Genomic DNA, 23,779 nt, shown 5'->3' with positions numbered 1-23,779 from the left:
GAGGTTCTGATTGGATGTGTGTAATGGAAATGTAATAGCTGTGTAAATCCCACACAGGGAATCTTTGAACGTAGGTGCAATAGCTTTATAGATATTACAGTTGTGCAAATGGCCAAGTGCCAAAACTTAAATGTCTGCCTTTCAAACTGAAACACCTGCAGGCTCCATAGAACAAAATGAAAGCAGGGCCACAAAACAGCTGGCCAAATGGCATGTCAGTAAGATCATTCATAAACCATGAGAATATGTTACTACAGTGTAAATTACATGGTGGCTCTTGCCTGTAATCCCAGCACTTTGGAAGAGCGAGGCAGGTGGATCACAAGGTCAAGAGTTCAAGACCAGCTTCGCCAATATGGTGAAACCCCATCTCTACTAAAAATACAAAAAAATTAGCCAGGCATGGTGGTGCGTGCCTGTAATCACAGCTACTCGGGAGGCTGAGGCGGGAGAATTGCTTGAACCTGGGAGGCAGAGATTGCAGTGAACTGAGATCGTGCCATTGCACTCCAGCCTGGGCGACAGAGCAAGCAAGACTCCATCTCAAAAAAAAAAAAAAAAAAAATACATCTCACAGTTTTTCAATCTAAACTTTTAGAAAATAAAACTCTACTCTCAATTTAAGTTTAAATTAATATATTTAAATTAAAAGGCTGAGCATTTAAACTGGTATAGTAGATAAGTATATGCCAGCATGGAACAATGTTCATGGATAAGTGGTTGAAAAATGCAGGTACAAAACAGGATGTTCGGTTTGATTTCATTATGATAAAAACAAAAACAAAGAACAAAGGGTCTAGATATCTATATACAGAAAATAAGAAGATCTGGCCAGATAACCATGAGATGATGGGGTGGATGATAACTATTGCTTCTTTCTTTTTCACTTATCTACATTTTCTAATCTTTCTATACATTGAATATATACATATGTAGGTTTTGTGATAACTGTTTTTAAATTTTTAATTAAAAAGCTTTTCTATCAGTATACAGTTTTGTGTTCATTGCTATTATATTTAAAAGCAACAAAATGTCATGACTTGACAGCACCCCTAGCCTCTTTGCACCAAATATTCCTTGTCAGCTAAATGGTGAGATGAATAGTCACCTCACAGGTCGCTCTAAGTTTTAGATGAGATATTTGATGATATCAAATGCTTTACTCAGAACCCAGTATGTGATGAGGGTGCATCGCATACTAGATTAGGGAGCTCGCCATGGTCCTTCAGGAGTAAACGACAGAGCTGGAGCACCAATCCAGGTTATCTGGCCACAAAGCTATGTGCAGAACTCGGAGAAGGACAGACAACACAGGAAGCCTTGATGAGATGATGTAAAAGACATTACAATAACGATGATGATGATGGGTGATGATGTAGACTCTCCAGTGGTGCAGACCAATCTTCCCAAATTATTTCAATGCTTTTCAAATCAACCAGCAAATAAAGAGCTTTCAATTCTAGGTTCATTACATAGCTAAATCAGTTTTATTGTGTATATGACTTGGGGACAAGTTAATCTTTTTGAAAGAGCTAAGATAAAATTATCGAGTCCATTTTGCATCTTGTAATGAAGAGTTGCTAGGGCAACCTCTTTGCTCAATACCTCATTTCCAAGGTGACCGATTTGAGGCTGGTCCGGGAAACACTGAAAACCAAAACAGCATTGTGTTCCAGAAGAAGAAAGAGCCCATACATAAGTGATGAATGAAACAAAGAGCTGGGGACAAAGCCAGACACTGCTTTACAACTCTATGCAGACAGATGTGGCTGTGCACAGAACACAGGAGGAGGAGGCAATTAAGATTCTCAGTGAAGTAAGACTCTAGTGTGTTTCCTTTTCAACTCCATTCTACTTTTTGTCTGCTTTTTCATAAAGGTCCAACCATCAAAAAGGTATACATCCCATGAGGTGGGAGATATTTGAGATTATTATTTTGTTATTCTTTCCATTTATAGCTGAGGGTGTCTTCCAGTCAGAGAAAATATTAGGGAATCAAAGATAGAAAAATGCTTTGGATGTGAGACTGGAGATCACTGCAGTATATGCCTGTCATCACAGTGATTCTTACTATGAATAAGGGAGGGCAAGTGTGCTGTGCAGTGCCTACCTACGTGCAGGCCGTCTTGAGAACTCACAATGCCGCAGAAGGCACCAAGCACAAGTGCCCATGGGATGCGCTTGAGAACTGTTCATCCCCTCCCCTGGGCTTTGTGTTCTACAGGCAGACGACTAGGATGCCCCCCTGAAGAACAGGACCCTCACTACTCATCCTTTATTTTTCCCCTGCTTGATATTCCAGGCTGGAGTCTGGAGAATCACTCTTGGCATTTTTCTGTCTCTCAGCCCCACATCGTTGACTTGACTTTGTAAAGAGCTTTGGGTCCATCCCCAGTGTTCCAGCCACACAGCCTAGTTCCAGCCACCCAGCCCTGCCCCCTGACTGCCCCCATCTCCCCAGCTGCCTCCTGACTGCCCACCTCTCCAACTATTCTCTGTGTGCCAGCTCAAACCCCAAATTAATCTCTCCTCTGCTAACAACCCCTCCATTCCCCCCAGGATGAAGTTCAAAATCCTTAATTCAATCAAGGTCCTTCCTTCGCCAGCTTTATCACCTTCTCCACTCACACTAAACTTCTCTGGAATGACAAACATTCTCTGTCCCTTAGGCTTCCCCAGAGCTCCCCCACTGCCTGGGGCTCTCTTCCCATCTCTCCACCTTCATAACTCCTTCTCTTCCCCTGGGTCTGAACTCGGATGCCACTAGCTAAGGCAAGCCTTCTGTGGCCACTGAAGCCAGGTGAGGGGCATCTCCAGAGTCTTCATTCAGCACTTCCCACTCGTCACATTTAACTAGAACTTCTCTCATTTTTATTGCTATTTCCTCCTGAGACTGTCGGTTGTGCTTGGGTAGGGATGTTGGCTTTCCTGTTTGGCACTGTATTCTAGAGCCCAACACAGGCATATATAATAGGCATAAATTTGTTGAATATTTTTACAATGAAAGTCAACATTTTAAGTGCCTGCTAAGTACTTTACACTGTATGCATTACTTCTTTTAATTCCATAACAACCTCAGAGGAGGCATATTATTATTTACAGATTATGGATATATCACATACATCTCAGAGAAAAAAATTTCTAAATGTTGGACTGAATATTAAGTTTTCTTCTTTAGCATATGAACCAATGAGGAAAGAACAGGCTGAATAAAGATCTTATGTCTGCATATGACTTTCAGGGTTTTCAAAGCATTTCTACACACCTGGGACTAATGATTACCAAGTATTATACAGAGTTCTTCTTAGGAAGAGAGTACTATTTTACTCTGTCTGTGAGGATACATACTAGTGAAAATGCACAATGAATTTGGAGGATGATTTGAATTGTCAAAATTTAAAATGCACATACCCTTTGGGTCCAGCCATCTGACTTGAGGGAATTTATTCCAAAGACAGACTTATAGATGTGCCCAAAAATCTATGTGCAAAGACACCTGTTACAAGAATGTTTGTAAGAGGGGAAGGAAGGACACAATGTAAATATCCATTAATAATGGGGAAGAGCCTTGCAACTATAGGCATGAGACCATCTACCTGTATGGAAAAGGCTCTAAGACAAAATGTTTAAAATAGTTTTTAAAATAGTAAATGTATATGGTATTGTCTTATTCATGGTTATTAAAGTTCTTATGTGTCTCTGTATAAATACGTTATGTGTGCACATACTTACATATGCATATGTAGAAAAAAGATTGGGAGGAAATTCACCAAACTATTCAACATGTTTCTTTCATGGATAGGCATAGTGGTGAGAGAAGCCTCCTCTAAAGACTTAAGTATGGCTTAAATCTCACATACTGAGAATTATTCATATATTACTTATCAGATAAAAATAAAGCAGTTAATTAAAAATTAAATTCCCGTTACATTTACATCATTTTATCATTTGCTTTCAGGTCTGTTTCACTTTCTTTCTTTTTTTTCAGATGATGTCTCGCTCTGTTGTCAGGCTGGGGTGCAGTAGCGTGATCTCGGCTCACTGCAACCTCCGCCTCCCGAATTCAAGCAATTCTTCTGCCTCAGCCTCCCGAGTAGCTGGGACTACAGGCACACGCCACCACAACCAGCTACTTTTTTTGTATTTTTAGTAGAGACGGAGTTTCACCATGTTGGCAAGGATGGTCTCAGTCTCCTGACCTCATGATACGCCTGCCTCGGCCTCCCAAAGTGCTGGGATTACAGGTGTGAGCCACTGCACCTGGCCAGGTCTGTTTTTCTTAACATTTTTCTCAGCATATAATTAATATATGTTCAGAGTTAAAAGTACTACAATAAAAATTAAAAACTACATAAATTAAAAAAAAAAAAAACATTTCCAACAGTCTCACCACCCAGCTAAACTGTTAACATTTTGGTAAAAGAAAAAAGGGAGGGAAGGAGAAAGTACCACCATGCCTATATCATCAGTCACATGTACAACCAAATTTCTAACACACTATATACTCCGATTTTTTTCATTTAGCATGATATTTCATTTAGCATGAGGGCTTTTCATCGTGTGAAACTTATTCTTTAGAAATGTGATATCTGATGAATGTATGACATTCCATTATATGAATTGTGTTGTTTTCCATTGTTGGCTAAAGGCAGTAGTAATTATTCTCTGCACATATACTTCAGTATCTCTAATTATTTCCTTACATAGATTCCTAGTAATATATGAATTCACTGGGGTAACTATAAGCTCTTAAGGCTTCTGAACATTTTACACTAAGGATGCACCAATTTATACTCTCACTAGCAGGATATAAGTGTCCATCCCACCCTGTCGTTGCCATTACTGTTTATTGGTGATTTTTAACCTTACCAATTTGATGGGGGAGGTGGTGTCTAATTGATTATCAATTTGCATTTTTAAGGCATATATTTGGTTACCAGTAAACTTAAATATTTTTGTATATGATTTTGACTTTTTTTCTTTTTTTTCCCTAAATTTTCCACTGGGGTATTTGTCATTTTCTCACTCCCTTATGGTATGGATGTATGTGCATGTGTGTTTGCATACTGAACACTGATTCATACAAACACGGTGCTTTATACTGATACACACATGTAAAATATCACTCCTATGGCCCTTTCTGTCTGTCATATATGTTGCAGGTATTTTTCTGAGATTTGTCTTCATTTTAATTACATGTTTTTAGGCAAAATAACATTTTTACTTCCTCAGCCTATAAATCTTTCCTTTATGGTTTCTTCTTTGGATTTTATGCTTCTGCTTCCCTATCCTACCATATTTTTTTCAAGAAATTTACTTTTCACTCTACCTCAAGTTGTTGGGACATTTAGAAGGAGGCATAATAAGCCCAAGAATATTCTATTTCTAAGTAGAGTTCACCAAATATATTTCATCCCAAATAAAACTCAAGAATAGTAATATAACTGCAGAGAATATGAAGGAGCTGTCCCCAAACCTCCCACAAGAAATAAATCAGGGTTCAGTTTCTCCCTGTTGCTTCTAGAAGAAGTCAAGTTCAAGTGGTGAGTTGACATCTGACTAAGCAGGTATAAATCAAATCTGCCAATCACAAGGTAACAGCCAGGGACAGGAGCACTCACCTTGAGGCAAAGTAGCCAGGAACCAGCCTAGAGGAGAACACACACACAGCCTCCGGAGGGAGAGTCGCTGGTCATCCCAAACCAGCAGGCAGGTGAGCCTCCATGGGTGATAATTTTTTAAATGTGCTAATAGAAAAAAATTCACCAATTCATCTGCTTCTCCCAATACATCAAATCTCAGCTATTTCAAGGCCAGTTAGAAAAGGTCTTTTCATTTTTTAAAAAACTTTCTCCTGCCTTTGATCTTTTCAACTTCTTTTTATGGAAAATTTCAAATACACAAAACAGCAGAAAGAAGAGTAAAACGACCCTTCTCACCAAGTCTTATTCAAATGCAACAATGATCAACGTGTGGTCTATCTATTTCATCTACTCTCCCCCGCCCACACTACTCCACCACCCCAATTACAATAAAGCAAACCCCAAGCATCCCCAAGCATCCTATCATTTTCTCTACAAAGATTTCAGCATGAGACAGGTGTTTTAAGGATATTGTTTCCATTCAGTGACTGCAAAGACTGAAATGTTTCTATTTAAATCGTTAGTTGCTGTTGTATTTGCCAGGAAGCACTGAGGTTCGGTCTTCACGTTCTCGTGTTTTTGGTGTTCTTCATCCCACTGCAGTCTGACCCGAGATTAGCCGTTCCACTGGAATTATTCTTGTAAAGATGAGCACCTCCTTGTTGCCAAATTCAGTGTTAAGTTTTTTGTGCTTCCTTGGCCTTCCTCCACATTTAACCCTACACGCCCTCCCATTGGAAGCTGTTTTTCTCCTCTCGGGACCCGCCTAGGACAATCTGGTGGCTCTTTTGCTAACATGCGGCTTGCTCGTTTGCTCTCTTAACTTTTTTCTTTAGATACAAAAGGTGCCACTCAATTTAGGAAGAGAAGGTAAGCAAAAGTAGGACATAATCTCTCGCAAGTCCTCCCTTTCCTTTCATAAGGAATGATATTTGATGTTCACTCATGACTCTGACCTATAGTTTTCAATCATTTCTGCAGCCCCACACTTCTACCCGTTAGCAACGAACCACAAAGTGCCAACCCAACCAAGATCAGTTTCCTCTCAGCTTAAAAAGATAATTCTTATTTTCGTTGTTTTTGAGACAAGATCTCGCTTTGTCACCCAGGCTGGAGTGCAGTGATGCAATCACTGCTCACTGCAGCCTCGATCTCTCAGGCTCAAGCAATCCTCCCACCTCAGTCCCCCAAGTAGCTGGGGCTACAGGTGCATGCCATCATGCCTGGCTAATTTTTGTATTTTTTGTAGAAACAAGGTTTCACGATGTTGCCCAGGCTGGTCTCAAACTCCTGGATTCAAGGGATCCACCCACCATAGCCTTTCAAAGTGCTGGGGTTACAGGTATGAGCCACCGTGCTCAAATTCTTAAAAGCCTCTCTCTCTCCCTTTTACTGCCTTTACAAATACTTTTTCCCCCAGTGGCTAAAATACATTTCTGTTACAACCACACAAGAAATTGGACTACTTTTTATTTGAGCAGAAAATGAAAATGGCCTCAAGTAGGGACGTATAGACAATCAGTTTACCTCATCAAAGACCTTAGACATGACATGCTTGTCCAGGACGGGAACATAGGTGGAGCTGTGGGGGACCGCTGCCACTGACAAGGCATCCATGAGGGTGAGTTTCTTGGCAACCAAGCCATAGGTCTTCAGCCAGTTTTCTGAAGACACATCTGAAGAACTAAGAACACAAGGAGGTGATGTTTTAAAATTTACAACTTGATGGTTAACCAACAAAAGCAAAACAGAACTGTCTTTGTCAAATTAAAGAACTCACTGGTGGTCATAAACCTGGCTTCCTTCTCGCGTCACCTTTTCTGACGATTTGTCATCCAGCCACTCCTCAGCCAGCAGGATGCTCATTTCTGTGGAAGGGGAAGTGGCAGTTGTATATTTTCCTCACATATGGATTTTACATAAAATGCAAAGGGATCATGCTTGTCTCAGTTCAGCTGTGACTGAGAGCTAATAAATGGACCACATTTCAGAGAACATATCCTGATTTGTCAGAGCAGGCTCTCAGGCAAGATTCCTTTGCAATTTACACTACAGACCAATGCATGGGTAAATATGGCACTACCACTGTTTTGAGACAATGAGACATATTCATTCTTTCATTCAGAAAACACATCTCTAAAAAGTGTGCAATAAAAATACTATTAACCAATGACTGTTCAATATTGACCTTTTGGACTCCCCCAAATTATATAAGAGAGCCTTGATCAACATTTTAATTTCTGATAGATTGTTTTGTGGTTCTTCAGCTTTCTGTAGAAAACCAAAAAACCTGTTAGGTCCTGTTTAGTTGTAAGTTCAAATTTTCAAATTAATATTTGGGGTTTTAAATATATCCTTATATAAACATGTATTTATAAATGAAAAGGGGTATTTGTTGAATGAGCAGCCTTCAGAAGGAGGCATGTTTGGATGTGAGCTAGTTAAATAGCTAAGAAATCATATCCCAATTATCATTTGATAAGCCCTTTAAGGAATGTGCACGTAGACAACTTAGGAAATATGGCAGGTTAATTGAAAGGGAGCCACTGTGCCCGGCCAAAATCCCAGCACTTTGGGAGGCCGAGGCGGGTGGATCACCTGAGGTCAGGACTTTGAGACTAGCCTGACCAATATGGTGAAACCCTGTCTCTACTAAAAATACAAAAATTAGCCTGGCCTGTTGGCGGGCGCCTGTAATCCCAGCTACTCAGGAGGCTGAGGCAGGAGAATTACTTGAACCGGGGAGGCAGAGGTTGCAGTGAGCTGAGATCACGCCACTGCACTCCAGCCTGGGCAACAGAGTGAGACTCCGCCTCAAAAAAAAAAAAAAAAAAAAGTGAGGAAAAGATATCACACAGATCAGCACTGAAGAAAACAGAGTTCTAAATTAAACTATGACTGTGTAGCCACAGGGGTACATTTGCCACTCGGCCACTTCCTGCTCCCTACGGGATTGTGCGTATGTGTGTGTTTAACTGGGATTTTAAATGTATCAACAGTTTGAAATATAAGAAAAATGTTACAGGCATCAAACGTTTCAAACCTTATTACTTTAAGATTAATAATTTTATCAATAGTAATAAAAATTGAGTGGAAAAATCACATTTTCCTCATATGCAGTCCCCAAAAGGCTGACAATTTGGACCAGAGAGGGGCTCATCTGATAGCATCATCCATTGAAGAAAGGGAAGAAAAAAAATCAACTATGAAATATGACAGTTTCAAAATCAAACCATGGAGGGGCAGCAGCATGACCATAGTTATGTGAGCCACGTGTGTATTAAACACCCAGGCACCATAAGCACAAGGCCAGCTCTCAGAAAATCCAGGTCATAAAGCAGGCAGACCTGACTTACAAGGGATTCCTTTGAATAGGAAGCAATCTGGGCCCATTTAAAATATGATTTCCCCAACATCTCTACACGCAGCTCTTTCTGGAACAGATACACTGGGGAAAGGAAGGCTGGCCGGCCACAGAGACCCTTTCTGGCTTGCCTTTGTCACTTAGAGCAGTCCTCCGGCTGCTGGCATTAGAGAGGCCATCCTTCCTTTCACTGCAAGCTGAGCTCCTGAGGGAGGACATCTGGCTTCTGAGCAGGCTGGTTTTGGTTGATTCTGTTGGTATCACAGAGGGAAGAGTTAAAGGAATTGGGGATGGAAGGAGATGCTTCATTAGATACAACTATTTTATCAGCTCCTTAAAGTAAGAATGCAACCTTTGTTTCCCAACCCTCTGAGGATGGTGCTGCCACAAACTGAATGCTGCCAGGATGCCCTGCTCCCTTTATCTGAATTTAAGCTGGACCCCTCCTGGAGAGAAATCAGTTTCCACACTCATTCTGGCAGCTGGCAGAACCCAGCTACTTGCAGTTGTAGGGCTGAGGCCCCATTTCCTTGCTGACTGTAGCCCAGGGGCCTCTCTCAGCTGCTTAAGGCGTCTGTATCACTTTTCACACGACTCTTCCATCTTCAAGCCAGTAATAGCACATTGAATTCCTCTTGTGGTTCAAATCTCTCTGACTTTCTCTTCTGCCACCAGCTGGAAATAGCTCCTGCTTTTCACGGTTCCCACAGTTACACTGGACCCACCTAGATAACCCTGTCTAGGTCAGCATAACCTGGTCATGAGAGTGACATGTCATCATATTCAAAGATTGCAGGGTTCAGGGCAGGACATCTTTGGTAAGCCATTCTAGAAATTCTGCCCACCACAATTGCTGTCCAGATCTTTGTTTATGTCTTTTTCTACCCTCTGATGTGTCCCTTCTACAGGCAAATGACAACTTAGCAAATATTGACCTTGAATCTGTATGCTTTAGAGGACAATGAGCCTGTGCGAAGTCATCTTGATTACTTTTTATATTTGATAACATAAACCACACTAATTGTAATGTAGTCTGTACTTCATAATTTGGAGGCTTTAGAAGTACCTAGTTCCAAGGCTTTATGTCAGCATTTGTGAATGAAATGTGTCTGTGTTTTCACTGAGAGGACTTACCCTCTCCTACAAGAAATTAGATAGTTAGAGCGAAGATTAGCTAGCAATCTGCAAATGGGTAGCTTTCACACAGAACAGTAACACCAGTGGTCTCCATGCATAGAGAAGGAGTATGCTACATGGTAATCATTGTTTTTCTAGGCAACAACAGGGTAAGCCCCACCTTGATTGTCTCTGTACCCAGGAATTAAGAAAGCTAAATTTTCTTAGAAGCTATGTCTGTGAGAAAAAGAGATAAACAATCCAAATCAGAGAGCTGAGCTCCTGCCACTGTCCACACTGGCAGGCCACCTTGACCAACATTACCAGGCAAAACAATCAGATTTACGTGAGCCAAATGAAGATGAAATTTAGCTCCCCAAGTCTCCAAACATAAAAACTATACCATTCCCAAAGGCCACAAATACGGAACGAAACATTTATCTAGCAGTGGAGTCAAACATTTAGTTCCTCCCCCGACTCTGTAGGATCAGTCATGGCATTTCACCATTCCTCTACTTCACAAATGGAAACAAAATAGAAACTCAGCATATGATTGTCTCCCAATACCGAGCATCCCAAATCTAAGTGAAATAGTGGCAGTGACAATTGGCCATTAAAATGTTTAAGACAAGTAGCAACTCTGGCAAAACTCAGGTTCACTGGAGCAGGCAGGCAGGACTGGAAAAAGGGATTCAGCCACACAAGTGGCCAGTGTGGAAAGCCTGTTTGTTCCCATGTATGATGCTGCTCCCTTGTACAGAGATAGCAGGAGCAAGAGGGCCAATCTCCAGTTAGTGGCCCGTTCCGGGACGCCTCTTGGTCCCTGTGGGTTCAAGGCCCTCCTCCCTGCCAGGAATGTGGGGACACCCCAGAGACAACACTGGGGGAAGCTGCTGCAACTCTCCCCTCGGAGACATCTAACATCCTGGTCTGAGGGGATCCCTGCTGCCACCTCAGGTAGCACCAGCAGGGACCAGTAGGAGCCCCAGAAACACCAGAAAAACAAGCACCAAAATATTAACAATACCACAGAGCCTGTGAAAATTAAATCGCCATCAGAACCACAGCCCACAAAAGTAGGTCAAGGCCCACATGCTAAATTTAAACAGGGTGACTACTTCATAAAATAAAATACTTAAATGAGATGCAGAGTTTCTAACATAACAGACAAAATGTCCAAGATACTATCAAAAATCACCCATCATATCAGTAACTAGAAAAACAATCACACCTTCAATCAGAAAAAGCAAATGCATGATGCCAACACCAAGAAGAATCAGGAGCTGGAATTATCTGACAAGGATTTTAAAGAGGCTACCCATAAAAGTGCTTCAACAATTAATTATACATTCTCTGGAAACAAATGAACAAATAGAAAAGCAAGAAAGCCTCTAGCTAGATAGAAAAAAGACAAAAAGAGAGAAGACAGATCAAAGCACTAATATCGAGAGTTCATTGCTAAAGATCTTGCAGCCATTAAAAAGCTAACAAAGGGATATAATAAACAACTTTGCCCTCGTAAATTTGATAAATTAGAAACAATAGACCAATTACTCAAAAACCACAAACTGCCAAAACTCGACCAAGCTGAAATGGACAATATCCTTAAAACCATTACAGAAATTGCATTCATCATGAAAAATCTGGAAAAGAAATCTCTAGGCCCAAATGGCTCCATGATAACTTTACCAAACTTTCAAAGAAGAATTACATCAATTTCTCCCAGGAATAGAAGAGGAGGGACAATTTTCCAACCCATTTGGTGAGGACACTATTAGCTTGATACCAAAGCTGGATGAAGTCAGTGTTGAAGAAGAAAAGTAAATAAAACTATAGATCAATAGCTTTCATGAACTTTGATACCAAAATCCTCAACAAAATACTAGCAAACGGAATCCAGCAATGTATTAAAAGAATTATACACTGAGGCTAAGTGGGAAATATTCCAAGATATACAAGGCTGCTTCCACATTTGAAAATCAATTGATGTCATCCACCATTTCAATAGACTAAAGAAGAAAAAGCCTATATCAGTCGATACAGAAAAAGCATTTGATAAAATCCAGGATCCATTCACGATAAAAACTCTCAGGAAGCTAGAAATGTGTGGAACTTCCTTAACTGGATAGAGGTTTTCTTTAATTTTTTTCTAGAAGTGTTATAGTTTTCTGTTTTACATTTAAATCCATGCTACATGTGAGGTTAAGGTCAAGTTTCTTTTCCTTTTTTGACTGTAGATATTGCTTCAGCATCCTTGTTGAAAAGACTATACTCTCTCCATTGAGTTAATTTTGCACCTTTGTCAAATCATTTGTGTATATTTGTGTGGGTTAAATCTAGGCCCTATTCCACCTATCCCTCTGCTAATACCACACTGTGTTATTAATGTGGTTATGTGGTAAGCCTTAATATCCAGTACAGTGATTTCTCCAACTTTAGTCTCTTTTTCAAAACTATTTTAGCTATTGTAGAACCTGAAGTTTCTCTATATATTTTAGAATATGCTTGTATATGTTTATAAAAACATTTTTGGGATTCTATTAGGAATTTCATTAAACCTATAGATAAATGAGGTGAGAATTGTCATCTATCACACCAATTCATTCAACCTATGAACACGGTGTCTCAATTTATTTAGATCTTCTTTAGTGTCTTACAGCAGAATTTTATAATTTTTAGCAAACAGATTCTGCACATACTTTGTTACATGTTCACCTAATTATTTTATTTTATTTGGAGCAATTATGAATGACTTTAATATAGGTTGCTGTATGTTCACTGTTAGTATATCAAAATGCAATTGGTTTTGTGTGTCCCATAGCCAGAGACCTTGCTGAACTCAGTAGCTCTAGGACTTGTATTTTTGGCACATCCCTTGCTGTTTTCTACATAGACAATACAATATCGGCAAATAGGGACAGTTTTATTTCTTCCTTTCCAATCTTTCTGGCTTTATTTTTTCTTCTTGCCTTGTTGCAGTGGCTAGAACTTCCCATGCTATGTTGAATAAGGGTGGTGAGAGTAGGCATCCTTTCCCCCAACTTTAGGGGGAAATAATTCAGTCTTTCACCTTTTAGTTTGATTTTAGCTGTAGGAAGGGAGGTGGGTGTGGTTATAAAAGGGCAGCAGGAAGGATTCCCGAGGTGATGGGACTCTTCTGTATCTTGACTGTAGTGGTGGAAACACAAACCTATACATGTGATCAAACCATGTAGACCTAAACACAGACTGTCAGACACACACACACACACACACACACACTCACATGGGTACAAGTAAAACTGGACAATTTGAATAAGACCTGTGGATTGCATCAATATCAATATCCTGGTTTCAATATTGGACTATTATTTTGCAAGATGTTACCATTGGGGAAACAGGATGAAGCGTAGGTATATATAAGATCATGTGAATGTACAATTATTTTAATAAAAATGTTAATTTAAAAAACCCACAGGTTTAGTGCTTCTTAAAAATATTATGTGGCTTTAGTTTTATTCTATCTTCTTGCCTTGAAGAGAAACCAGCAAAGAGTCAAGCCATTTTGTTCACTGATACCTGCGTGAAGGACTTTCTTTTTCTGAACCTTTTGATCTGAAAGGCCCCATGGTCCCTTCAACATATTCAGGGATGAAGTTTGTGTTGAATCGACATCAGATTGAGGCTTTGCACACTTTTCTGGGGTTGAAATCATAGAACAGATTTCCTTTTGATGCCTGTTTTGATTTAGATAAAAAGTAGAGCAAAAAAAGAGAGAGAAAAGAAAATTTCCATCAAGAAGGCAGAGTTAAGTTAATACATTCATGTTGAACACTGCAAACTTAAAGAAGTGAGCCTTCCCCCATCTGGGTTAATATAAAAATAGTCATTTATCCCTGACCAATGCAGAATAGTGGACAGGGGCCCAGCCTTGGAGTCAGAAGATACAGCTCACATCACAGGTCTGGTCCCTCCTGGCTCTGTGACCTCAGTCAAGTCACTCAGTCCTCTCTAAACTTCTTCACTTTCCTCATCCATCAACTGCAGGAAACGTCACCTGTACACCTATATAGTAACTACCTGGGGCTGATGGGAGGATTCATAGGAGTGAAAGCCGGTTATAAACAAGTAAGCACTGCAGAAACCCATTGTCTAACCAAAGTATCTACCAGCAAGCACCTATAAAAGCTTAAGAAAGAAACTCCTGCCTTGAACCTCCCATGCCAGCACCAGATCCCAGGGAACCATTCTGGAGAATGGAGGGATCCCAGAAATGCTTGCGTGTTTTCCCAGATATGACCTTCTCTGAAGCTCTGAAGACAGCAGCCATACAAAGGAAAACTTCCAGAGCAATTTCTGCTCCAACACTGTGACGTGTGCCCTCCCTCCTGCACCACTGCCCCTCGACGCCTCCGTGGAGCACCTGCTCCGGATTCCATGGCCCTCTGTGGGTCTGTGTCCACACTGTACCCCCCATGGCAGAAGGAACCAGGCTGACATTCATCTGTGCACCCTGGTTCTCTTACTGCATGGTTTGTACTCAGTAAATGGCTTCTCATTTACTTGATTCTTAGTTTATTTGTTCAAATTTTTGAAATTTAGAAGCTGTATCTGTGCTTTCCCAAATACTTAAAAAATGCCATAAAATCTCATTATAAGATGGCCATTATAACATTTACCTCTTTTTACTGATTCCACAGTCATGCCCTATGTTAAGCCCATACAAATGCTTAATTTGCTAACAGGAAGACAGTGCATTTTGTTGAACAATAAGTTCTGATTAATAAATGTATTTTCTTTTTTTCCCCCAATTTTCTATCATTCTTTGAAATAAAAAAGACATCTCCTGGCAGGGTAGGCTGTGATACTTGAATATCTGGAAAATATTAAATAATTTTAATAAGATTTGACCAATTTCCGGAGTGTTTGGCAGTGGTTTTGATTTTGTTTAAAAACCATGAATTAGAAACATTTAAGAATATAGGATGGGGGCAGACATGAGAACTCATCTGTCCCAAACCCACCACCACGGCCACCATTTTAAAGATGAGGAAACAGAGACCCACACAATGGAGAGGTGTGGAGGGAAGTTCGGGCCTCGCCACAGTCACAGAGGGAAGTCCAGGCCTCAGCCTCCTGATCCCCGAGTTAGAGCTCCTTCCCCACACAGCGCTCCTCTCCGCCCTCTCACTGCTTGGGTCTGGGGGTTCGTCCACACAGCGTGGAGAACATAAAGGGGAATATGTGGCCTCCTCGAGCCCACAATTAAATTAGATTATTATAAAATTGTTAATTCTCTTTGCTTAAAAAAATCCTAACTTAATCACACTATGTGATTCTTTTCACTAAAAGAAATTTCACAGAGCATTTCAGAAAGGACAAGGGCCCAGGGGGCAAGCCCAGCTCTCAAGAGGCCCCAGCGTAGGGAGACAGGCGGGCAGGGGTGCTCACTTGCTGTCTCCATCCTTTTCTGCATTGTACCACCAGTCCATGATCAAGGACTCAGAATAAAGGTCTTGCATCTTCTCCAGGTCACGGTAACCCTGTTCCATTTCCTTAACTAAAAGAGTCAGATCTTCATTCTGCCAAAATGAGAAGTGAATATGCTCTAAGACTAGATAAAAAGAGCTCAAATTCCAAACATGTTTCTTTTCTTTTCTTTTCTTTTTAGAGACAAGAGGCTCACTATGTTGTCCATGCTGGTCTTGAGCTCCTGGGCTCAAGTGATCCTCTCATCTTGGCCTCCCAAGTACCTGGGACTACAGCACACGGCCAGAAAATGTCAAACATTTCTAACAGAAAGCCAACTGTATCAGGAAAAGAAGAATCTAAAGAATTTTATGTTGTTCTTATATTATCCCATTTCTAGCCAGCTTTATTGATGTGTAATTCACACAATAAGCTGAACATCTGTAAAATGTACCATTTGAAAAGTTTGACATTCCCACCTGCAAAGTCATTCTTACAGTCAAAATAATGAACATATTCGTCACCCTCCAAATTCCCTTGTGCCCCATTGTAAATCTGCACACCCTCCTACAAGCCCTCTCCCTCAATTCTCCAGGAACTACTCATGGCTTTCTGTCACTACACATTAGTTTCAGTTTTCTAGAATTTTATACAAATGGAATCATACAGAAATTACTCTTTTTTCCTGACTTTCTTCACTTATATAATTATTTTAAGATTCACCCATGTTGTAGCATGAATCAATACTTCATTTCTTATTGCTGAGCTGTATTCTATTGTATACTATTATTTAATACCACAATTTATTTCCATTCACCTGTTGATGTTGTTTTCAGGTTTGGGCTGTTATAAATAAAGCTACACACATTTGCATACAAGTCTTTGCATGGACATCGGCTTTCATTCCTCCTGAATAAATATCTAGGAGTAGAATGATTGGACCATGTGGTTTGTGATGTTAAGGTCCTTCACATCCCTTGTAAGCTGTATTCCTAGGTATTTTATTCTCTTTATAGCAATTGTGAGTGGGAGTTCATTCATGATTTGGCTCTCTGCTTGTCTGTTGTTGGAGTATAGGAATGCTTGTGATTTTCACACATTGAATTTGTATCCTGAGACTTTGCTAAAGTTGCTTATCAGCTGAAGGAGTTTTTGAGCTGAGACGATGGGGTTTTCTAAATATACAATCATGTCATCTGCAAACAGAGACAACTTGACTTCTTCTCTTCCTATTTGAATACCCTTTATTTCTTTCTCTTGCCTGATTGCCCTGGCCAGAAATCCAGTACTATGTTGAATAGGAGTGGTGAGAGAGGGCATCCTTGTCTTGTGCCAGTTTTCAAAGGGAATGCCTCTGGCTTTTGCCCATTCAGTATGACATTGGCTATGGGTTTGTCATAAATGGCTCTTATTATTTTAAGATATGTTCCATCAGTACCTAGTTTATGGAATTTTTAACCTGAAGGGATGTTGAATTTTACGATGTTGACTCTCTTTTCATGTGCTTCTTTGCCATCTGTAGATTCTCTTCAGTGAAATGTCTGTGCATACATTTTGCCTATTTTCTGATTAGACGGTTTGTTTTCTACTGTTGAGTTTAAGAGTTCTTCATATATTCTAGATACTAAGACCTTTGTCTGATATGTCATTTGCAGATACTTTCTCTAAGTCTGCAGCTCATCTTTTTATATTCTTAACAGGGTCTCCCACGGAGTGAAAGCTTTTAATTTTGATGAGGTCCAATCTATTAATCCTTCCTTTTATGGGTAATGCTTTGGAATCAAGACTAAAAATCCTTTGGTAGCCCAACATCCCCAAAATGTTTCCCACATTTCTTTCTAGAAGTTTTACAGTTTTATGTTTTAGATTTAAGTCCACACTCCATTTTGAGTTAAGATGTCCATGAGGTATGAGGTTTAGGTTGGGGTTTATTATTTTGCCTTTGGATATCCAATTGCTCCAACCATTTATTGAAATGGCTATCCTTCCTCTACTGGATTGCTTTTGCATCTTTGTCAAAAATCAGTTGAGCATGTTGTGTGGGTGTATTTCTATAACTGTTCCATTGGTATACGTGTCTGTTTCTCCACCAAAGCCATACATCTTGATGAATGCAGCTACATAGTAAGCCTTAATACTAGGTATAATGATTCTTCCCACTTTATTTTTCTTTTTCAAGATTGTTTAAACTTTTTTAGAGCCTGTGACTTGTCATATAAATTTCAGATAGGCTTAACTATGTCTGTAAAAAACTTTTCTGGGGTTTTCATAGAAATTTTAATAAACCTATAGATCAAGCTGGGGAGAACTGACATCTCTAATATGTTGAGTCGTTCAATCCATGAACAGGACATGTCTTTCCATTTATTTAGATCTTCTTTGATATCTTCAGCATTTTGTAATTTTCAACATAAAACTTCTGTACATACTTTTTAAGGTGCATAAATATTTCATCTTCTTTGAAACTCAATTGTAAGTGGTATTGGGTATTTAATTTTCACTTCCACATGCTCACTGTTACTTTATCAAAATATGACTGAAGTGTGTGTATTAATTTTGTGACTTTGCTGAAATCTCGTAAAAGTTCTAGATTTTTTTTTTTTTTGTAGATCTCCTGAGGTTTTCTATGTAGATAATACGTTACCTACACATAAAAAGTTTTATTTCTTCCTTCCCAAGCTGTACGCCTTTTATTTCTTTTCTTGCCTTGTTGCCATGGTTAGAACTTCCAGTAGTACGTTGAATCACAGCGGTGAGAACAGATGTCTTTGACTCTCTTCTAATCTTAAGGGGAAATCATTCAGCCTTTCACTACTAAGTATGACTTTGGCTGTAGGTGTTGTATTGATGTTCTTATTAAGTTCAGGAAGTTCTCCTCTATTTCTATTTTGCTGAGAGTTTTTATTATGAATGGTGTGGAATTTGGTCAAGGCTTTTTCTGCATCAATTGATACAACCATATGATTTTTCTTCTTTAGCCTGTTGATATGCTGGATTATACTAATAGATTTTCTAATGTTGAAACAATCAATTACAAATTTCTTGAAACAAATGAATAAATATTTCCAATATACAAAAACAAATAGCCAGATGGGGCGGCTCATGCCTGTAACCCCAGCACATTGGGAAGCCAAGGCGGGTGGTCACACATGAGGTCAGGAATTCGAGATCAGCCTGACCAACATGGGGAAACCCCATCTCCATTCAAAATACAAATTAGCTGGGCATGGTGGCCAGTGCCTACGTAATCCCAGCTACTCGGGAGGCTGAGGCAGAAGAATTGCTTGAACCATGGAGGTGGAGATTGCAGTGAGCCAAGATTGTGCCACTGAGTTCCAGCCTGGGTAAAAAAAAAAGAACAAATATTCTTGTATATATGGAGTAAGTCCCCCTTGATCATAGTGTATAATTTTTAATACATTACTGGATTCATTTTACTAATATTTTGTTGAGGATTTTTGCATGATATATTTCAAAAAATCCTTTTAGTTGAACCTACATATGTAGAATTAAAGTGAGTTTCTTGAAAGCAGCACATAGTTTGGTTGTGTTCTTTTTTTTTTTTTTATTCACACTGCCAGTATCTGTCTTTTGATTGGTGTGATTAGACCGTTAATTTAAAAAGTATTATTGACATGTTAGCACTTACTTCCAGTATTTTATGGTTTGTTTTCTCATTCCTCTGTTTCTCTTTCCTTGCCTTCCTTCAGGTTATTTAAACTTTTTTTTCTTACAATTCTGTTTTGATTTATTTACAGAGTTTTTGAATGTAGCCCTTTGTATTACTTTTGTAATGAATCTTGTCAGTATGACAGCATATATACGTGACTTATAACAGTCCCAGCACCAATATTTTACTCCTTCAATGAAAATATGTAAACATCACTTCCATTCAGGTCCCTTTACCTTCTCCAGCTTTAAATATTATTGTCTTCAGTGTTAGGTGATGTTACAACTTTTCTTTCAATCATTAAAAATATGATTTGTAAATCTTATGAAGAAAAGGGTAAATCTATTATATCTCCCCATATTTCTGCTCTTTCTTCTTTTCTTTCTGGTGCTCCAATTATTTCTTTTATAATTTCTTTCTGATGCTCCAATTGTTTGTTTTATAATTTCTTCTTTTCTTTCTGATGCTCCAATTATTTCTTTTATAATTTCTTCTTTTCTTTCTGATGCTCCAGTTATTTCTTTTATAATTTCTTCTTTTCTTTCTGATGCTCCAATTATTTCTTTTATAATTTCCTTTCACTTGAAAATCCTCCTGTAAACAATCAATAAAAATAAGTTTTCTAACAATAAGTTCTTTTAATTTTTATTTATCTGAGAATATTTTTATTTCCCCTTCACCCTTGAAGGATAGTTTTGTGAAATATAAAGTTTGGGGTTGCTAATACCTGTAATCTCAGCACTTTGGGAGGCTGAGGCAGGAGGACTGCTTGAGGCCAGGAGTTCAAGACCAGCCTGGTCAACATAGTGTGACCCTATCTCTACAAATAAAAAAATTAGCCATGCATGGTGGCACACGCCTGTAGTCCTAGCTACTTGGAAGGCTGGGGCAGGAGAATCACAGGAGCCCAACAGTTTAAGGCTTCAGTGAGCCAAGATTGTGTCACTGCACTCCAGCCTGGGTGATGGAGTAAAACTCTTGTCTCTAAAAATAAAATAAAATAAAATAAAAGTAAAATAATAAAATTCATGGTTAATGGTTCTTTCCTTTCATACTTGAAAAATATCGTGCCATTTTTCCCCTGGCTTCTTTGGTCTTGGACACAAAGTCTACTGTCAAATCTGCAATTGAATTGGTGTCATTTTTCTCATTTTTTTCTTTTTCTTTAATTTTCAGATGTTTAACTATGACATGTCTTGGCCTGGATTTCTTTGGGCTTATCCTGTTTGGAGTTTACTCAGATTCTTGAATCTGTATACTTGTATATTTCACCAACTTTGGGAAATTTTCAGCTATTATTTTGTCACTTTTTTTTCAGTCCCATTTTTCCTTCTTGTCTCTTTGGTGGACTCTGATGATACTAATGTTGGATATTTTGTCATTGTCTCACAGGTCCTCGTGGCTCTATTTACCTTTTTTTTTTTTTTGTCTATTTTCTCTCTGTTGTTTAGAGTGACCGAATTTTGTTGTTCTGACCTCAAGTTCACTGACATTATCCTGTCATCTCCACTTCACCATTGAACCTATCTACTGAGGTTTTAAACATTTCTGTTCTTGTATTTTTCAGTTCTCAAAGTTCCACTTGGAATTTTTTTTATAATTCCTACTTATATTCTGAGATTGCCTATTTGTTCATTTGTTTCAAGAGGATTTGTAATTGATTGTTGAAGCATTTTTATGACAGCTTCTTTAAAATCCTTGCAGGTCATTCCAACATATGATTCATCTCAGTGTTGGCATCATTTGTTTGTCATTTCTCATTCAAACTGGGGCTTTCTTGGCTCTTTATGTGATGGGCACTTTTTTTACTGGATCCTAGGCATTTCCTATTGTGTGAGAAGATTCTGGGTCCTATTTAAAATCTTTTATTTTACTTGGTAGTTGCCCTGCTTAAATTTAGCATGTGGGATTTGTCCTACTTTTGTGGGTCTCTGCTCCAATGGCAGTTTGATGTTCAGAAGCTTTTGGTATTATCTTGGTCTTCTTTGCTAATCTGGTGCCATTCTGGATCCCACTGGTCCCTGCTGGTGCTGCCTGAAGAGACAGGAGGGGTTTCCCTCCATCAGGCTTTCAGGTGTCTCTTGGAACCTCCCCTGCTGTCCTCCAGGTGTTCCTGTGTCACTGGGTAGGGTAGGAGAGCCCTTGGCCCACAGGGACAAAGAGTCTTCTGCAAGGGGCCACTGGTTCTAGCTGGGCCTCTCCTGCCTGTTCTTCCCATGCACTCTGATATGTCTCTGCAGGAGAGGAGAGTCTCAGGCCTGCAGAGACAACGAGGCTTCCTAGATGGGCCACTGGCAGCTGTGTCCCTTTAGCAAGCTCTGCCCACCTATCCAAGTAAACGTCCTCCTCTGGTGTACTTCTTATATGTGTGGGGACTGTTATAGATCAATTTCACTTTCACTTGGGCATAACTATGTATCTGGTGAGCTTTCCCAGCTATTTTTGTCAAGGTGAGCTGTCAGAGTGGCGGGATTAAGAGTTCAACTGTCTTTTTGTGGGACAGTTTTCTTTTGTGGGACAGTTTTCTCTTAAGGGTAGGGAGTTGATAGGGTACTGAGTAGCCCACCGAGTGCTACCTCCTTCAGTCTCGTCGATGCTGAGTGGAAGCAGAGCCTCAGTCCTCCACTGGGCCCTGCTGACATTACGGGGAGGACCACCGTGGGGGCTAGTCCTGTTTCACACTTTCTCCTTTGGTCTCATGCTGTTGTGTGAGTGTGGAGGTGAGGCTTCCCATTACTAACACCACAGATGGGGGAAAGCAGAGTGTGGCCTTTCCCCAGCTTGCTTCCTTTTTCACGTTCATTGATAATGGGTCTTTGTAGAGGCTCAGCTTCATGCTGAGTCCTGCTGACATGAGGACTCTGGCGAAGCACAACAGTGACTAGACTGGCCTGACACTGCCGGATTAGGTTGTGGTGCTGCCTGAGAGGAGTGGAGGGTTGGCTTGACACTGGGCACCATGGACGCTACCCTGGTGGGGGACTCAGAGCACTGCTGCTCCTGCCCTTGCAGGGATGAAAGATCAGCTTCCCACTCAGTTCCTCTGATATTACCCTAGTAGGAGAATGTAAGCACCACCTGCTTCCAGAAGGAGAATGAGCTTTCCACTAAGCCTCACTGACACAGCCTCAGCAGGGAAATCAGAGCATTGCTGCCTGCTTCCACCACGTAGGGATGGAAGTTTAGCTCCCCGGTCAGCTCTACTATTCCACTTGGCAGGGGGATCAGAGCACAGTCACTCGCTTCCATGACGCAAGAGAGTGGGTGAAAGATTAGCTCCCTGTTTGGCACCACTGAAATCCCAGGGGAGAGGTTGCAGTTTTTCCATGGTATATGACTGGAGCAGGACAGGTATTGCCAAAAAGGTTTTCTGTTGTTAAGCCGTGCTCTTCCCAGTCATTTGGCTGGGGCACGGGTCATGGGGAACAGGCTTTTCCTGGAGCATTTTTTGTCAGTGCTTGTTGGAGATCCCAGGTTGGAGAGGCTTCTGCAGTGCCTTGTCTGGGATATATGAATAGAAATAAAGTCCCAAGGACTCATTGCCAAGGGACCTTAGAACTTGGAGAACGATACAACAATGAGTGTCATTTTTTTTTTTTTTTTTTTTTTTTACTTTAAGTTCCAGGATACATGTGCAGAACATGCAGGTTTGTTACATAGGTAAATGTATGCCACAGTGGTTTGTAGCACCTATCAACCTGTCACCTAGGTATTAAGCCTCACAAGCATTAGCTATTTGTCCTGATGCTCTCCGTCCCTCTGCCCCACCCCCAACAGGCCCCAGGTGTGTGATGTTCCCCTCCCTGTGTCCATGTGTTTTCATTGTTCGGTTCCCACTTATAAGTGAGAACATGCGGTGTGTGGTTTTCTGTTCCTGTATTAGTTTGCTGAGGATGATGGCTTCCAGCTTCATCCATGTCCCTGAAAAGGACACGATCTCATTGCTTTTTATGGCTGCGTAGTATTCCATGGTGTATATGTACCACATTTTCTTTATCCAGTCCATCATTGATGGGCATTTGGGTTGGTTCCATGTCTTTGCTATTGTGAATAGTGCTGCAATAAACATATGTGTGCATGTGTCTTTATAGTAGAATGATTTAAATTCGTTTGGATATATACTGAGTAATGGGATTGCTGGGTCAAATGGTATTTCTGGTTCTAGATTCTTGAGGAATCGCCACACTGTCTTCCACAATGGTTGAAGAATGATGGGACAATGAGTCCTTTGTCCTCTTTTGGAGTTATAACCAGGGCTTTCTGGTTTTGAGATGGTGAACCTACAAGGGATGGCACTACTCTATCTTTGCTGGAACTGGAAGTCTATCCTGCACTTTTTCTTATAATTGTGCAATAAGAATTTTTTTTACATATTTACCTATGCAGTTAGCATCATCTTTACCAATGCTTTTTATTCCTTAGCATAGACTCATATTTCTATCTGGTAAGGTTTTCCTTCTGTCTAAAGTACTCCCCTTTAATGTTTCTGGTACCGCACGCTTGATGGTGACGAATTCTTTTAGTTTTTTTGTATCTTTT

The 23,779-nt window shown here is 40.0% G+C and overlaps 1 protein-coding gene across 4 annotated transcripts in view; it reads right to left on the bottom strand.

Moving 5' to 3' along the window:
• Nucleotides 1-23,779, bottom strand: part of VWA3B (von Willebrand factor A domain containing 3B) — a 224,084-nt gene that overhangs the window by 62,488 nt on the left and 137,817 nt on the right. For all 4 annotated transcript variants that reach the window (XR_008500554.2, XR_008500555.2, XR_008500556.2 and 1 more), the window contains 5 exons: nucleotides 15,553-15,683; nucleotides 13,681-13,838; nucleotides 9,138-9,257; nucleotides 7,423-7,510; nucleotides 7,170-7,326 (listed from right to left, as the gene is read on the bottom strand). Coding sequence is in view for 1 of the 4 variants with exons in the window: in XM_054474969.2 (XP_054330944.1) it covers nucleotides 7,170-7,326; nucleotides 7,423-7,510; nucleotides 9,138-9,257; nucleotides 13,681-13,838; nucleotides 15,553-15,683 (654 nt within the window). In the remaining 3 variants the exon portion in view is untranslated. The remainder of the gene's footprint in view (nucleotides 1-7,169; nucleotides 7,327-7,422; nucleotides 7,511-9,137; nucleotides 9,258-13,680; nucleotides 13,839-15,552; nucleotides 15,684-23,779) is intronic.

Source organism: Pongo pygmaeus, chromosome 12 (assembly GCF_028885625.2).
Source record: "Pongo pygmaeus isolate AG05252 chromosome 12, NHGRI_mPonPyg2-v2.0_pri, whole genome shotgun sequence".
NCBI classification, from domain to species: domain Eukaryota; kingdom Metazoa; phylum Chordata; class Mammalia; order Primates; family Hominidae; genus Pongo; species Pongo pygmaeus.
The sequence above is the reverse complement of the archived record's forward strand: the minus strand, read 5'-3'. Positions and strand labels throughout refer to the sequence as shown.